This window comes from Protopterus annectens, chromosome 13.part0 (assembly GCF_019279795.1).
Source record: "Protopterus annectens isolate FY-2018-M chromosome 13.part0, PAN1.0, whole genome shotgun sequence".
In the NCBI taxonomy this organism is placed as follows: Eukaryota; Metazoa; Chordata; order Ceratodontiformes; family Protopteridae; genus Protopterus; species Protopterus annectens.
In genome coordinates, this window is record NC_056747.1 from 131,152,742 (window position 1) to 131,172,146 (window position 19,405).

The window sequence follows — 19,405 nt, forward strand, 5'->3', positions numbered from 1 at the left end:
AAGTATTACATTACACTGTACTAGCACCAGCAGCCTAAAGATTGCATTACACTGCACTGGCAGCAGCCTATGTATTGCATTATACTGCACTAGCAGCAGCCTAAGTATTACATTACACTGCACTAGCAGCAGCCTAAGTACTGCATTACAGTGTACTAGCAGCAGCCTAAGTATTGCATTACAATGCATTACATTTGCTTGATGGCAGAAAGAAACCTCAGTACTATCTTGTGTGCCCTTTTTAAGTCTCTTAACATTATAACCCCCCTCCCAAATTCCAGTCTTCACCTTCAGCCTTTTTTCTCCTGTCCCATGCCCTCTTAAATGCCTCTGTAGAATCCCTCTCAGTCACTCATTTTATAGTCCATTATATAAGTGCACAGCCCTCTCTGTGAAATGTTACTTCCAGAGTTCCATGCAGTAGTCAGTCCTTACATTCTGCTGCCTGTGCCCCCACTCCCCCCTCCTCTGTTGTTTCTGCTCAGGTTGACCCTTTCACAGCTACCTGACATGAACTTGAGCACCAATATCACATCCTGCCCATCACTATAAGGAGAAGACCTCCAGCTCGTGTAGTCTGTAGCCTTGTCCATTTCTCTCCATCCCATTAAATTTAATGGTGGCTTTTGTCTGGACTGCTTCAGCCTCCTGGAGTCCCCTTCCTTGGATGACCATCAGAACTGCCCACAGTACTCAAGGTGTGCCTCAACAGAACCTGATGACTGTAAGCTTTACACCCCTGTTTCTGGGATCTGTCCTACAGGGGATACATCCCAGAATTCTGGTTGCTGCTGCCACTGCCCTCTCACTGTGGTCCTAATGGTTCAGTCCATGTGTGAGTAACATCTGGACTCTTTCCTACTACTGTCATCAGGTCATGTTTTCTATCCACTGCTCTCCTCACTCTGCCCTGACCCCCCCCTCCCCCAACATGGCACCCTCTCCTTGCTTTCTCTTCAAAGACTGAAATATTTGTTTAGTACCTATGTATTAGTGACTCTGATTCAATGCTCACTACCATAGTGCAAAATGTGTGCTCTCTTTTTCCTTAGAAAGAAACTAATCTTTGAAAAATACTAGTTTTGCTTAAAATGGTTTCTAACTTGAAAGTACAGTGCCTTTAGACTCACTTACTTCACCCACTTTTATATTTGTTGGCTTTGAACCATTATGTTCAATAATACTTGTATTAACTGCATTACTACATAGAACAGTGGGCTGTGGTTGCATTTCTTCTGTGTTTACTTCATACATTGCAAATATTACTGTAGTGGCATACACAAATGCATTACATATAATATTTTGTGAATTCTTACAGGATTGTAGGCCATCAGGCACAGAATTTAAATCCCAGCAAAGATTTAGGAACACTGGGTAACCCACATAATGTTACTGCACATAAATCTATTTAGGTGTAGCTATAAGTGAAAGCAAGAATGTAAATCACGAAGGAGCATTGCATATTACAGAGCTGAACTACATAAACAATTAAATAAAATGCAGGCTTTATGTCAGTGTTGTTTTCTCACCTCCAAATCCTTTTTCTGCAATCATCCTCAGAGTGTCTCCAAGGTGACAGCCGGGTTGAAAATTACCTCCATTTGGATAAATGTCTACATGCCCGACAGGCTTCTGAATTCCAATGCTACGATCAGGAGAGCCACGTGTGTGTGTGTGCAAAACATCCACAAAAGCAGCATCATCGGGTGACAGACGCACCTCTGGGTCTGCATATTCAAAAGTGGGTCCAGCAGGATCAAGGCCTTTTATATAAAAAGGAATAAAAGAAGATAATCAAAATATTATATCATATAATGAAATATGTATAAAATGACTGAAGAGAAACAAAGAACTCCAGACCTGGAAAGGGAGTACCTACTGTATTACAGCAGAAAAACTCAGCAAATGTGAACAATGAAAAAAAATTCAAGGCCCTTTTGAGCCACATTTGATCATTTTTAGTTATATAAACTGTAAGGAGTTTAATCTCACTCACTTCATGGATTTTTGTACTACTGATACAACTAGAAGCTCTACTAAAAACAGATACCACTGATATACTATGCTGTCAGTCTGCTATCCTGACATCACAACCAATCCCATAAATATTGAGGTATTGAAGCTGTATGAGGTCTTTTGCGGTATACGGTCACATTCTAACATAACTGTGAAATATAAAAATTGTGGGTCCCAGAACACTGAAACATGGAGCACTGGTGAGGTCTTATGGAGCCCAGGGAAGGTCCTCAGACTTGCATACCCCGAATTCAAAATGTCAGACAAAGAAAAAAGGTTTCTAGAAGTGGAAGACCAAGAAAAAAAAAACACAAAGGACTTCTGCAACTGCAGCAAGCTCAAATGCTGTATCAACATTCATTTGGGACTCCATAATTTCATATGTGGCTTTTTAAATAAATGCTGTACTATACTCATACCCCTATCTACCACTCATGCCCTGGGGTAGTCATCCCCTTCACCCTGCCTTAGCTATGGCTGTAGAGAATAATAAATTGTGTTTAAAGAAAAAAATGTTCCCATACACCTGCAACATATACAGATATAGATAGATATCTATAAATATATATATATATATATATATATATATATATATATATATATATATATATATATACACACACACATATATATATATATATATACACACACACACACACATTTATTTAATTTATTTACTCCCACCTTCCACATTCACAGCTGCAGTTCTGCTATTTCAAGGAACCCCTTAAGGTCCTTCGAATTTGAAGAGATAGGTATACACAACAGTGCTGTTACAGTGTTTTCTTTATTCTGTCATACAGTCTGAGTAATATCACTGTGTAGAAGTTCTGTTAGAACAACATCAACATTGTACATAGACATAGTCACTGTTATATGCTGCAATTGTATCAGCGTAGCACATATTTTAAAGACAATGCATCATTCAGATACACCCTAAATTTAAAAATACTGAGTGGGATTTATATTGTGCTGATGAATGTTCTGTACTTGTGTTACTAACCAAACCTGCATCATTCTTATCACTGCTACCCCTGTTTGTAGCCCACAGCAGGTAACACTGTCTGTAAACAGGATTAGAAATGTGCCATGAAATCCAAGTATTGACCAGCTTGTCTCTGCCCTGACCCCCTCCTTACACTACACAAAAGAATCCAAAAGGGGTGATCATTACAGGAATTCACCAGACAGTGAGGCATGTGATAATGTAAATGAATGAACACATGTGGACAGAGGTCACTGCTATGGAGAAAGCTCCCCTTCTCTAAGGTGCAGTGACCCTAGAGTTGATTATATAATGCAGGTGGATGCAGGAAACATAGCCCCTCCCACCACATTCCTCCATGTAAGCATGAGGGTGTAAGGGGCCTTATCTCCACAAAATATAGTGATTTCAGAGATTTCTTGAAAGCCATTTCAAACTGTCTTGCCACTCAGAATGGCTAATAGGTGTACAACAGTGTCCAGCAGCCAAATTCCCACCTGCATGAGAATAAACAGCACAAGCCAATCCCTGCATACTTGTATTAAGCCAGCCTGCTTAAGCTTCAGTCTAACAATAAACAAACATTCTGTGCCCATTTCTACCCAATAAATCTGCACAGTAAATATTCTGTCTGGATCTATAGCAACAGAGGTAGTGCAGTAAGTCCAAAGTCAGAGGGAAAAATATGGCATCTCAGATCCCTGCTATCTCCAGTAAGATCAGTAATGGAAGACATGCAGTATTAAACAGTTTAGCATAGCTCAGTATGAGGCACACATGAGAGGACATGCTTTCACTTCAACAATTTACTGAAGAATGAAGATCCAGCCCGTACCACATGATTCACATCCACTAACTTGTTACCCTAAAGTTCAAGCTTTTATTTACATACATGCTATGAGACATTCTGTGTACATAGTTCTCCTGTTTGTCTTTTCATATTCTGTGCTTCATACTTTCTTCTAGCTTTTTAAGTTGGCAGTATTGCCACTAAATTTACACAAACTTCTTATATATGTCACACATTTTCCTCTAGCTGAGCATTGCTTCATATTTGGAAATATACTTCTAAAAATATATTGTTTAAAATATGATTTTTTTCATGGATTTGATTATTTTTACTAAAATCTTTCCCAAATTCTTCTCTAGTACAGTGATTAACATCTGACTCTGGACAGCATTCATGCCTCTACACAAACTAATTAACACTTCCTTTACTTGGCTTTCTAAATTTTTTAGATATCTTGCACACACCAGTACAGTGCCTAATTTAATATCAGATTCTGATGGTGCTTTTTTCTAACTTTGCCAGAAACATTACTCTATATTATTGCTCTTATTTATGTCGCTTTACTTGTACTATTACAGTATTTCATCAAACGTTCAACCTTATACATGTTTCTATATTTTCACAGTCTTCCTGAACTGCCTTTCTGAAAATTTTGGGGGTTGCCCCCCCCCCCCCATTAACTGCTGAACATTACACTCTATCGTGATCAAATGGTCCATCCATTTCCCATACGTATGTGAATGCTGCACAAAAATTAATTTACATTTTAAAGTTAAGAAGTGCATCATCGTACCATTTGGTAAGAAAATTGTGGCTAACATCCACACATGTATACAAAGACTTTACAAATGAAGGCAAAGGCTAAAGCCAGAGTAACTATTATTTTTTTTTATTTTTTTTTATTTGCAGTTTGTTTGCCAGGATAGTCCATTGGGCCATGAAGAGCCCATTTTCAATGGAGTGCTGGGGAGAAAAGCTCCAGGATAATACAGAAAATCAAAGTAAATACAGAGAGTAAAAAATACATAATAATAATACACAGAATGCAGAATACATACATAATAGTAGTACACAGGATACACCTGATACAGTACAAGATAAAATTGTTAGAAGCAAAAAACATTTTTTTATTTATTGTTTTTATTCTTTGCTAGAGCTGTAGCTTATAGACACACTAGGAGTTTATTTACAGAAAGTAAAGTAGAGCGAGGTAGGGGAAACTATGTAGGATGGGAACAAGAGCATTCCCACTGTGAAGAAAGGTATGAGTGCAGTAAGGATTTGAAGGCAGAGAGACGATTAGTGGTACGGATGAGAGGTGGGAGAGAATTCCAGTGTTGTACTAGACAAAAGGATGATAGATGTTTACCTGGTGGATGGGCAGGTTTGTGCAATTTTATTAGGTTTTGTGATTTAGACCTTAGACATCTGTTAGGCTGATGCATTTAGAAAGTAGAAGCAATAGAAGTGCATAGAGATCGGCTAAAAATAATTTTGTGAGCTTGGATCAGTTGATTATAGGTGAGATAGTTATAAAGTACTGAATCGTAACAATGGATCAACAGTACTTACAAAACCGATTGGGATGATATATCTGATTAGGCACGGTACTTTTAAGATGTAATCTCCAACTAGCAGCCTCCTTTACAAAACTCAGGGAAAGCTGTTACTGAGCGCAGTGCAGACTAGTGTACATAACTACACAGTTTCTCGAACTATACAGACGTTTATCGTAACTTAACAAAAAAAAAAACTGATATCTAGGAGGTAAATTACAAAGATCTTAAAATCTACTAAACTCAGTATTGCAGACATTACGTAGAGGAGATGTCTACTTAGTGTTTTAGGCATTGTGCCAAATTAATGTACAACACAAACAAAGATAACACAAGACTGAATACTGTAACACTGGAAACAGACATTAATATCACCAAATCAGGCACAATTTTGTGGCATAGTGCCTGCACTGCACTCCTCACTAAATCACCAATTACTTTATGTAATGGCACTGCTGTACTATACCACGGAGAAAAAAGAAGACCATAAACACTTTAAAGCCTCTTAATAACCACAACTGAACAGCCATTATAATCTTAGGATGTTTGTGGGATACATTGTGTGACTATGAGCTGAGCAGTCATTATAATCCAAAGAAGCTTGGGGGATACACTGTGTGACTATGAGCTGAGCAGTCACTATAATCCTAAGAAGCTTGTGGGATACATTGTGTGACTATGAGCCGAGCAGTCACTATAATCCTAAGAAGCTTGTGGAATACATTGTGTGACTATGAGCCGAGCAGTCACTATAATCCTAAGAAGGTTGTGGGATACATTGTGGGACTATGAGCTCAGCAATCACTATAATCCTAAAAAGCTTATGGGATACATTGTGTGATTATGAGCTCAGCAGTCACTATAATCCTAAGAAGCTTATGGGATACATTGTGTGACTATGAGCCAAGCGGTCAGTATAATCCTAAGAAGCTTGTGGGATACATGGTGTGACTATGAGCCGAGCAGTCACTATAATCCTAAGAATATTGTGGGATACATTGTGTGACTATGAGCTAAGCAGCCACTATAATCCTAAGAAGTTTATGGGATACATCATGTGACTATGAGCGGAGCAGTCACTATAATCCGAAGAAGCTTGTGGGATATATTATGCGACTATGACCCGAGCAGTCACTATAATCCTAAGAAGCTTGTGGGATACATTGTGTGACTATGAGCTCAGCAGTCGCTATAATCCAAAGAAGCTTGTGGGAAACATTGTGTGACTAAGAGCCGAGCAGACACTATAATCCTAAGAAGCTTGTGGGATACATTGTGTGACTATGAGCTCAGCAATCACTATAATCCTAAGAAGCTTATGGGATACATTGTGGGACTATGAGCCGAGCAGTCACTATAATCCTACGAAGCTTGTGGGATACAATGTGTGACTATGAGCCGAGCAGTCACTATAATCCTAAGAAGCTTGTGGGATACATTGTGTGACTATGAGCCGAGCAGTCACTATAATCCTAATAAGATTGTGGGATACATTGTGTGACTATAAGCTCAGCAGTCACTATAATCCTAAGAAGCTTGTGGGATACATTGTGTGATTATGAGCCGAGCAGTCACTATAATCCTAAGAAGCTTGTGGGATACATTGTGTGACTATGAGCTCAGCAATCACTATAATACTAAGAAGCTTATGGGATACATTGTGTGACTATGAGCTCAGCAATCACTATAATCCTAAGAAGCTTATGGGATACATTGTGTGACTATGAGCCGAGCAGTCACTATAATCCTAAGAAGCTTGTGGGATACATTGTGTGACTATGAGCCAAGCAGTCACTATAATCCTAAGAAGTTTGTGGGATACATTGTGTGACTATGAGCTGAGCAGTCACTATAATCCAAAGAAGCATATGGGATACATTGTGTGACTATGAGCCGAGCAGTCACTATAATCCTAAGAAGCTTGTGGGATACATTGTGTGACTATGAGCCGAGCAGTCACTATAATCCTAAGAAGCTTGTGGGATACCTTGTGTGACTATGAGCTAAGCAGCCACTATAATCCTAAGAATCTTATGGGCTACATTGTGTGACTATGAGCCAAGTAGTCACAATAATCCTAAGAAGCTTGATGGATACATTGTGCGACTATGAGCTGAGCAGTCACTATAATCCTAAGAAGCTTGTGGGATACATTGTGTGACTATGAGCCGAGCAGTCATTATAATCCTAATAAGATTGTGGGATACATTGTGTGACTATGAGCTCAGCAGTCACTATAATCCTAAGAAGCTTGTGGGATACATTGTGTGACTATGAGCCGAGCAGTCACTATAATCCTAAGAAGCTTGTGGGATACATTGTGTGACTATGAGCTCAGCAATCACTATAATACTAAGAAGCTTATGGGATACATTGTGTGACTATGAGCTCAGCAATCACTATAATCCTAAGAAGCTTATGGGATACACTGTGTGGCTATGAGCCGAGCAGTCACTATAATCCTAAGAAGCTTGTGGGATACATTGTGTGACTATGAGCCAAGCAGTCACTATAATCCTAAGACGTTTGTGGGATACATTGTGTGACTATGAGCTGAGCAGTCACTATAATCCAAAGAAGCATATGGGATACATTGTGTGACTATGAGCCGAGCAGTCACTATAATCCTAAGAAGCTTGTGGGATACATTGTGTGACTATTTGCCGAGCAGTCACTATAATCCTAAGAAGCTTGTGGGATACATTGTGTGACTATGAGCCGAGCAGTCACTATAATCCTAAGAAGCTTGTTGATTGTGTGACTATGAGCTCAGCAGTCACTATAATCCTAAGTAGTTTGTGGGATACATTGTGCAACTATGAGCTGAGCAGTCACTATAATCCTAAGAAGCTTGTGGGATACATTGTGTGACTATGAGCCGAGCAGTCACTATAATCCTAAGAAGCTTGTTGATTGTGTGACTATGAGCTCAGCAGTCACTATAATCCTAAGTAGTTTGTGGGATACATTGTGCAACTATGAGCTGAGCAGTCACTATAATCCAAAGAAGCTTGGGGGATACACTGTGTGACTATGAGCTGAGCAGTCACTATAATCCTAAGAAGCTTGTGGGATATATTGTGTGACTATGAGCCAAGCAGTCACTATAATCCTAAGAAGCTTGTGGGATACATTGTGTGACTATGAGCCGAGCAGTCACTATAATCCTAAGAAGGTTGTGGGATACATTGTGGGACTATGAGCTCAGCAATCACTATAATCCTAAAAAGCTTATGGGATACATTGTGTGATTATGAGCTCAGCAGTCACTATAATCCTAAGAAGCTTATGGGATACATTGTGTGACTATGAGCCAAGCGGTCACTATAATCCTAAGAAGCTTGTGGGATACATGGTGTGACTATGAGCCGAGCAGTCACTATAATCCTAAGAATATTGTGGGATACATTGTGTGACTATGAGCTAAGCAGCCACTATAATCCTAAGAAGTTTATGGGATACATCGTGTGACTATGAGCCGAGCAGTCACTATAATCCTAAGAAGCTTGTGGGATATATTATGCGACTATGACCCGAGCAGTCACTATAATCCTAAGAAGCTTGTGGGATACATTGTGTGACAATGAGCCGAGCAGTCACTATAATCCTAAGAAGCTTGTGGGATACATTGTGTGACTATGAGCTCAGCAATCACTATAATCCTAAGAAGCTCATGGGATACATTGTGTGACTATGAGCTCAGCAATCACTATAATCCTAAGAAGCTTGTGGGATACAATGTGTGACTATGAGCCGAGCAGTCACTATAATACTAAGAAGCTTGTGGGATACATTGGGTGACTATGAGCCGAGCAGTCACTATAATCCTAAGAAGTTTGTGGGATACATTGTGTGACTATGAGCTAAGCAGCCACTATAATCCTAAGAATCTTATGGGATACATTGTGTGACTATGAGCCAAGTAGTCACAATAATCCTAAGAAGCTTAATGGATACATTGTGCGACTATGAGCTGAGCAGTCACTATAATCCTAAGAAGCTTGTGGGATACATTGTGTGACTATGAGCCAAGCAGTCACTATAATCCTAATAAGATTGTGGGATACATTGTGTGACTATGAGCTCAGCAGTCACTGTAATCCTAAGAAGCTTGTGGGATACATTGTGTGACTATGAGCCGAGCAGTCACTATAATCCTAAGAAGCTTGTGGGATACATTGTGTGACTATGAGCTCAGCAATCACTATAATACTAAGAAGCTTATGGGATACATTGTGTGACTATGAGCTCAGCAATCACTATAATCCTAAGAAGCTTATGGGATACATTGTGTGACTATGAGCCGAGCAGTCACTATAATCCTAAGAAGCTTGTGGGATACATTGTGTGACTATGAGCCAAGCAGTCACTATAATCCTAAGAAGTTTGTGGGATACATTGTGTGACTATGAGCTGAGCAGTCACTATAATCCAAAGAAGCATATGGGATACATTGTGTGACTATGAGCCGAGCAGTCACTATAATCCTAAGAAGCTTGTGGGATACATTGTGTGACTAGGAGCCGAGCAGTCACTATAATCCTAAGAAGCTTGTGGGATACCTTGTGTGACTATGAGCTAAGCAGCCACTATAATCCTAAGAATCTTATGGGATACATTGTGTGACTATGAGCCAAGTAGTCACAATAATCCTAAGAAGCTTGATGGATACATTGTGCGACTATGAGCTAAGCAGTCACTATAATCCTAAGAAGCTTGTGGAATACATTGTGTGACTATGAGCCGAGCAGTCATTATAATCCTAATAAGATAATCCTAAGAAGCTTGTGGGATACATTGTGTGACTAGGAGCCGAGCAGTCACTATAATCCTAAGAAGCTTGTGGGATACCTTGTGTGACTATGAGCTAAGCAGCCACTATAATCCTAAGAATCTTATGGGATACATTGTGTGACTATGAGCCAAGTAGTCACAATAATCCTAAGAAGCTTGATGGATACATTGTGCGACTATGAGCTGAGCAGTCACTGTAATCCTAAGAAGCTTGTGGGATACATTGTGTGACTATGAGCCGAGCAGACATTATAATCCTAATAAGATTGTGGGATACATTGTGTGACTATGAGCTCAGCAGTCACTATAATCCTAAGAAGCTTGTGGGATACATTGTGTGACTATGATCCGAGCAGTCAATATAATCCTAAGAAGCTTGTGGGATACATTGTGTGACTATGAGCTCAGCAATCACTATAATACTAAGAAGCTTATGGGATACATTGTGTGACTATGAGCTCAGCAATCACTATAATCCTAAGAAGCTTATGGGATACATTGTGTGGCTATGAGCCGAGCAGTCACTATAATCCTAAGAAGCTTGTGGGATACATTGTGTGACTATGAGCCAAGCAGTCACTATAATCCTAAGAAGTTTGTGGGATACATTGTGTGACTATGAGCTGAGCAGTCACTATAATCCAAAGAAGCATATGGGATACATTGTGTGACTATGAGCCGAGCAGTCACTATAATCCTAAGAAGCTTGGGGGATACATTGTGTGACTATGAGCCGAGCAGTCACTATAATCCTAAGAAGCTTGTGGGATACATTGTGTGACTATGAGCCGAGCAGTCACTATAATCCTAAGAAGCTTGTTGATTGTGTGACTATGAGCTCAGCAGTCACTATAATCCTAAGTAGTTTGTGGGATACATTGTGCAACTATGAGCTGAGCAGTCACTATAATCCTAAGAAGCTTGTGGGATACATTGTGTGACTATGAGCCGAGCAGTCACTATAATCCTAATAAGATTGTGGGATACATTGTGTGACTATGAGCTCAGCAGTCACTGTAATCCTAAGAAGCTTGTGGGATACATTGTGTGACTATGAGCCGAGCAGTCACTATAATCCTAAGAAGCTTGTGGGATACATTGTGTGACTATGAGCTCAGCAATCACTATAATACTAAGAAGCTTATGGGATACATTGTGTGACTATGAGCTCAGCAATCACTATAATCCTAAGAAGCTTATGGGATACATTGTGTGACTATGAGCCGAGCAGTCACTATAATCCTAAGAAGCTTGTGGGATACATTGTGTGACTATGAGCCAAGCAGTCACTATAATCCTAAGAAGTTTGTGGGATACATTGTGTGACTATGAGCTGAGCAGTCACTATAATCCAAAGAAGCATATGGGATACATTGTGTGACTATGAGCCGAGCAGTCACTATAATCCTAAGAAGCTTGTGGGATACATTGTGTGACTAGGAGCCGAGCAGTCACTATAATCCTAAGAAGCTTGTGGGATACCTTGTGTGACTATGAGCTAAGCAGCCACTATAATCCTAAGAATCTTATGGGATACATTGTGTGACTATGAGCCAAGTAGTCACAATAATCCTAAGAAGCTTGATGGATACATTGTGCGACTATGAGCTAAGCAGTCACTATAATCCTAAGAAGCTTGTGGAATACATTGTGTGACTATGAGCCGAGCAGTCATTATAATCCTAATAAGATAATCCTAAGAAGCTTGTGGGATACATTGTGTGACTAGGAGCCGAGCAGTCACTATAATCCTAAGAAGCTTGTGGGATACCTTGTGTGACTATGAGCTAAGCAGCCACTATAATCCTAAGAATCTTATGGGATACATTGTGTGACTATGAGCCAAGTAGTCACAATAATCCTAAGAAGCTTGATGGATACATTGTGCGACTATGAGCTGAGCAGTCACTGTAATCCTAAGAAGCTTGTGGGATACATTGTGTGACTATGAGCCGAGCAGACATTATAATCCTAATAAGATTGTGGGATACATTGTGTGACTATGAGCTCAGCAGTCACTATAATCCTAAGAAGCTTGTGGGATACATTGTGTGACTATGATCCGAGCAGTCAATATAATCCTAAGAAGCTTGTGGGATACATTGTGTGACTATGAGCTCAGCAATCACTATAATACTAAGAAGCTTATGGGATACATTGTGTGACTATGAGCTCAGCAATCACTATAATCCTAAGAAGCTTATGGGATACATTGTGTGGCTATGAGCCGAGCAGTCACTATAATCCTAAGAAGCTTGTGGGATACATTGTGTGACTATGAGCCAAGCAGTCACTATAATCCTAAGAAGTTTGTGGGATACATTGTGTGACTATGAGCTGAGCAGTCACTATAATCCAAAGAAGCATATGGGATACATTGTGTGACTATGAGCCGAGCAGTCACTATAATCCTAAGAAGCTTGGGGGATACATTGTGTGACTATGAGCCGAGCAGTCACTATAATCCTAAGAAGCTTGTGGGATACATTGTGTGACTATGAGCCGAGCAGTCACTATAATCCTAAGAAGCTTGTTGATTGTGTGACTATGAGCTCAGCAGTCACTATAATCCTAAGTAGTTTGTGGGATACATTGTGCAACTATGAGCTGAGCAGTCACTATAATCCTAAGAAGCTTGTGGGATACATTGTGTGACTATGAGCCAAGCAGTCACTATAATCCTAACAAGCTTGTGGGATACATTGTGTGACTATGAGCCGAGCAGTCACTATAGTTCTAAAAAGCTTATGGGATGCATTGTGTGGCTATGAGCTCAGCAATCACTATAATCCTAAGAAGCTTATGGGATACATTGTGTGACTGAGCCGAGCAGTCGCTATAATCCTAAGAAGTTTGTGGGATACATTGTGTGACTATGAGCTAAGCAGCCACTATAATCCTAAGAAGCTTATGGGATACATTGTGTGACTATGAGCTGAGCAGTCACTATAATCCTAAGAAGCTTGTGGGATACATTGTGCGACTATGAGCCGAGCAGTCACTATAATCCTACGAAGCTTGTGGGATACATTGTGTGACTATGAGCTCAGCAGTCACTACAATCCTAAGAAGCTCGTGGGATACATTGTGTGACTATGAGCTCAGCAATCACTATAATCCTAAGAAGCTTATGGGATACATCGTGTGACTATGAGCCGAGCAGTCACTATAATCCTAAGAAGCTTGTGGGATACAATATGTGACTATGAGCGGAGCAGTCACTATAATCCTAAGAAGCTTGTGGGATACATTGTGCGACTATGAGCCGAGCAGTCACTATAATCCTAAGAAGTTTATGGGATACATTGTGTGACTATGAGACGAGCAGTCACTATAATCCTAAGAAGCTTGTTGAATGTGCAACTATGAGCTCAGCAGTCACTATAATCCTATGAACAGTAAACAAATGACAGGTATTTACAGTTATAGTAATGATTAGTTTAATTTTTAAATAAGTAATTTATAAAATGTATATTATGCTCAGGAGTCAGTCACCTGCAAGTCTGAGTAATTCTTACAGACTGTTTAATTTCAAACTTCCCTTTTGTTTAAGTACTGGACAGATTTTTAAAATGATGTTTCCCTTTTCTCTCTCTCTGTTTCTCTCTCACTAAGTGATAAAAATCAGTCATCCTCATTTTTTTTGTACTTCAGTTATGTAAGTATGACACATGATTGTTTGTGCCCTGTCTGGAGTGCTGATAATTCGAACTGTGTATTTCATTCAGGATATTGTACATTATAGTCATGTTATGTAGAGAACAGTGATGCAGTGGTGCAGTGTACCAAAACATTCCAAGGCCTGCTGTGAAAAAACTTTTTACCATGATCTCCATACATGGGTGTGGGCCTTCATGTTATCTTTAAGCGATTGTGTGATATGTAGTCAGATTATGAGACTATGAGATAGGCCCATATGGTCCAGTAATTATACTCCAAAAACATGAACAGGACATCTGACTGATCCTTTAAAAGGCAAGGGTTCTGTAACTACAGGATGTTTTAAAATAGAAAAAGATATGCTTGTAAATTACAATCACATATTTCTTTACCTGTAATCCGGTTGACCTTATTGTTTGTAAGATTTCCTGCAACTCCAGCTACGTGGGCCCCAAGGCTATATCCCAGCAAGTGCATGTTCTCAAGAGGATACTTCACAGAGTCCTGAAACAATGAAACACATTTCAGAATAAATGTTAGGTAAATTCATGGAAAATGTAAGTGTTTATGATAAAGTTGTATTGAGATTCTAACTCAGATAAATTGTAGATATGACAGTTTGCATGAAGAAATGAAAAGTACAGAAATTAGCACAGAGATTTGTAGCAGATGGAGTGATAAATTGAATTGAACATGGCACACCATTTGTACAATGGCACATACACTGATATCCCCAGAATGGCTGCTATTTGCATATGTGATCTGATCTCTACTAGAATTGTAATAAAAAATGTAAGATTTCTTTCAAAATTCACTCTGCGAACACCATTCTAACTGCCAATTTCTGTACAATATGTTTTATTTATGTTTGTAATAAATCATTATGAAAGGCCACAAGGGATAATGTAGTCCTGCTGTTCTCAAAGCAACACCCCTTGCACTTCGGACACAGAAGTCAGTTTTGCCATCTGAGGCAAAGTTGCCAAAAAAGGCTGGTCTCAGGACAAAGCCTTGAAGGACTTCAGAGATAAAAAGTTATTGTGGGGATAGGAGTCCTCTTTTTTTACATGTTGTGTACAATCATGTTAGATATTGTGAACCCAATTTATCACAGCTTCATTTCATTATATATCCCCAAGTTTATAACATTCAATAAACCTCCATCCAGGGATGAGGTCACACTCAAAAGAATGAGACTAAGCATACAAGATGAACCTTAGAATACGTCTAGAGTTTATCCTTTTTCAGTACACCTTCAACGTATCATGAAGGAGTGAGGTTTCCCTTGTCTGCCTGAAAAAGTTTCATGATGATTCCCCCATCACCTTACATAATATGCATGATGATTCCCCCTATCACCTTACATAATATGCACGATGATTCCCCCTATCACCTTACATAATATGCATGATGATTCCCCCTATCACCAAACATAATATGCATGATGATGATTCCCTCTATCACCATACATAATATGCATGACGATTCCCACTATCACCAAACATAATATGCATGACGATTCCCACTATCACCAAACATAATATGCATGATGATTCCCCCTATCACCAAACATAATATGCATGACGATTCCCCCTATCACCATACATACTATGCATGACGATTCCCCCTATCACCATACATAATATGCATGAGGATTCCCCCTATCACCAAACATAATATGCATGACGATTCCCCCTATCACCTTACATAATATGCATGATGATTCCCCCTATCACCATACATAATATGCATGACGATTCCCCCTATCACCAAACATAATATGCATGACGATTCCCCCTATCACCTTACATAATATGCATGATGATTACCCCTATCACCAAACATAATATGCATGACGATGATTCCCCCTATCACCTTACTTAACATGCATGATGATCCCCCATCACCAAACATAATATGCATGATGATTCCCCCTATCACCAAACATAATATGCATGACGATTCCCCCTATCACCATACATAATATGCATGACGATTCCCCCTTTCACCATACATAATATGCATGACGATTTCCCCCTATCACCATACATAATATGCATGACGATTCCCCCTATCACCATACATAATATGCATGACGATTCCCCCTATCACCATACATAATATGCATGACGATTCCCCCCATCACCATACATAATATGCATGACGATTCCCCCCATCACCAAACATAATATGCATGACGATTCCCCCTATCACCAAACATAATATGCATGACGATTCCCCCTATCACCATACATAATATGCATGACGATTCCCCCTATCACCATACATAATATGCATGACGATTCCCCCTATCACCAAACATAATATGCATGACGATTTCCCCCTATCACCAAACATAATATGCATGACGATTTCCCCCTATCACCATACATAATATGCATGACGATTCCCCCTATCACCATACATAATATGCATGACGATTCCCCCTATCACCAAACATAATATGCATGACGATTCCCCCTATCACCAAACATAATATGCATGACGATTCCCCCTATCACCAAACATAATATGCATGACGATTCCCCCTATCACCAAATATAATATGCATGACGATTCCCCCTATCACCAAACATAATATGCATGACGATTCCCCCATCACCATACATATTATGCATGACGATTCCCCCATCACCATACATATTATGCATGACGATTCCCCCTATCACCATACATAATATGCATGACGATTCCCCCTATTACCTTACATAATATGCATGACGATTCCCCCATCACCTAACATAATATGCATGACGATTCCCCCTATCACCAAACATAATATGCATGAGGATTCCCCCTATCACCTAACATAATATGTGTGACGATTCCCCCTATCACCAAACATAATATGCGTGACGATTCCCCCTATCACCATACATAATATGCATGACGATTCCCCCTATCACCTTACATAATATGCATGACGATTCCCCCATCACCTAACATAATATGCATGACGATTCCCCCTATCACCATACATAATATGCATGAGGATTCCCCCTATCACCTAACATAATATGCATGAGGATTCCCCCTATCACCAAACATAATATGCATGATGACTCCCCCATCGCCTTACATAATATGCATGATGACTCCCCCATCACCTTACATAATATGCATGATGACTCCCCCATCACCTTACATTATATGCATGATGACTCCCCATCACCTTACATAATATGCATGAGGATTCCCCTTATCACCATACATAATATGCATGATGATTCCTCCTATCACCTTACATAATATGCATGAGGAGTCCCCCTATCACCATACATAATTTGCATGACGATGCCCCCTATCACCATACATAATATGCATGACGATTCCCCCTATCACCAAACATAATATACATGATGATTCCCCCTATCACCATACATACTATGCATGACGATTCCCCCTATCACCATACATACTATGTATCAAACGTAGAAATAAAAACCCTTTATTCGAAAAGTAAGCGCTTTCACGTTACATGGAACGCTTCATCAGACTTTAACAGAACAAAGAAAACTCAAACCATTTAAATGTATGTGATGCACCAATAAAACACCTTTTTCATGTCACGTGTTCCAAATGAAATTACATCATTTACTTTAAAGGCACAAGAGAACAAAAATAATATATTAAATATGTACAGAAAATATACATAAAAACACATATAAAAACATAAAAACACACTAAGCATATAAATATACTAGATAACTCAATGTTTAAATGGCCTATCCAATAAAAATGGTTTCAATGATAACTTATCATTGAGACCATGACCTTTATCAGCAGCTAGCTTAATTATCCACCTAGCCTGTGCCTTTTAAAGTAAATGATGTAATTTCATTTGGAACACATGTGACATGAAAAAGGTGTTTTATTGGTGCATCACATACATTTAAATGGTTTGAGTTTTCTTTGTTCTGTTAAAGTCTGATGAAGCGTTCTATGTAACGTGAAAGCGCTTACTTTTCGAATAAAGGGTTTTTATTTCTACGTTTGTCTACCTTGTTTGCTTCGATAGTTGTGCCGTATTCACCTCCTTTGTTTTGGATTGTTTCTTGCTTTTTGAGGTGATACCTTACCCTGTACCTGATCTTGTTTCTGAGATATTGTTATTTTGTTCATATCAGGGACATGACAGAAGGAACCAGCAATGCATCTAATGGACTATTGGAGCCCAGACCATTGGGTCTTACTAATATGTTTTCAGTGGCTATTAATCCTTTATTGAAATTGTCCTATGCCGAGCTAGCTAAAGCAGCTCTTACACATAAGGGTACTGATTGGCATGTGGATACTTTGCAGCTAATGAGGAAATTGGAGGATGTTTTGAGCAAGATTAAAAATGCTCAATGGCAGAAAAGACATATGGAGGCATGCATTAAGTTAAAAGTGATTCCTAGAGGTCTTCGTTTATTGAAAATGCCTACCTTTGGCTCAGCGTATCCTGAACTGTTATCCAAGTGGCAACAGTTGAATCTTGATACTAGCTATGCGTATATGAAGCTACTAATTGAACAGTACACTACTATAGAAAGTGAGCTTCAGATTGAAGCCCTTGCGTTAGAGAAGAGGTTGACTGCTATTCTCACTGAAATGCAAAGAGAAGACTTTTATTCAGATGTTATCACCACTAAGCAAGCGCTAGACAATAACTTCCTATTAGCGAAGAAAAAGAAGTTAGAGAGAGACTGTCTGGATTTCTCGAGGGGGAATGTTTTCTCCTGGCCGAGGGAGTCCACCAGGGCACCTTATGATGTAACACGCGCTAGTGCTCCAACACCTTTAGCTACGTGTACGGATCTTTCTGCTCCTACCACTTCCGCGTTGACGCCTTCTCTTCCTGCTGATGTGTTGAGTATGGAACTACGCTCCAATGTGCACTCCTCTTCGTCTGGCGATGTGCATCCAGCCGTTTGTTCAGAACAAGCAGTATGCAAAAAGACGACAGCAGTAGCAGGTGGATGTTCGTATCTTGGAGATAATGACACCACATCCCTTCGTTTTCCACTCCCTTTTCGTCTGGATCAAAGGCAGAATTGGACTCCACAACAAGGAACCAGGAAGAGGAAAATATCTGGAGGGCAGTTCGAGTTTCAGAAGAAAGCCCTGAAACCTGTAGTGAGGACTTGATTGTTAATTTATCCACATACACTTTGTCGGACAGTGAGAGGAAGATACTCAATAGAGGTCTGTCTTTTATTCCCTCACAAGGTGTTGATGTAAGTAATCTAGTAGTGGACATTAAATGTTTTACCAGAAATGTTGCACTTTGTTTACAGTTTGGTAATAATGATGTGATGAATGCTGACACTATGTTGTTTTAAAAAACCATCAGTTTATACTCCTGCCTTACATCCTTTACTTGATAGCTTTGAAAAAGCTTGTAGTAATGACTTTTTGAAACTTTTTGAGGGGAATAAAGTTAAACCAGATTTTTATAATGTTACCAGAGGTGAAAAGTTAGCGTTACAGGATTTACAGAATAATACTGACATAGTAGTTAGACCAGCTGATAAAGGGGGAGCTACTGTACTACTAGATACTAGCTATTATAGTAATACTATGCTAGAGATGCTCTCAGAT

General features: G+C 39.4%; 1 protein-coding gene across 1 annotated transcript in view; it reads right to left on the reverse strand.

Moving 5' to 3' along the window:
* Positions 1-19,405, reverse strand: part of LPL (lipoprotein lipase) — a 163,027-nt gene that overhangs the window by 94,098 nt on the left and 49,524 nt on the right. The window contains exons 4-5 of the mRNA XM_044090718.1: positions 14,194-14,305; positions 1,530-1,763 (exon numbers count right to left, since the gene is read on the reverse strand). Coding sequence (XP_043946653.1) covers positions 1,530-1,763; positions 14,194-14,305 — 346 coding nt within the window. The remainder of the gene's footprint in view (positions 1-1,529; positions 1,764-14,193; positions 14,306-19,405) is intronic.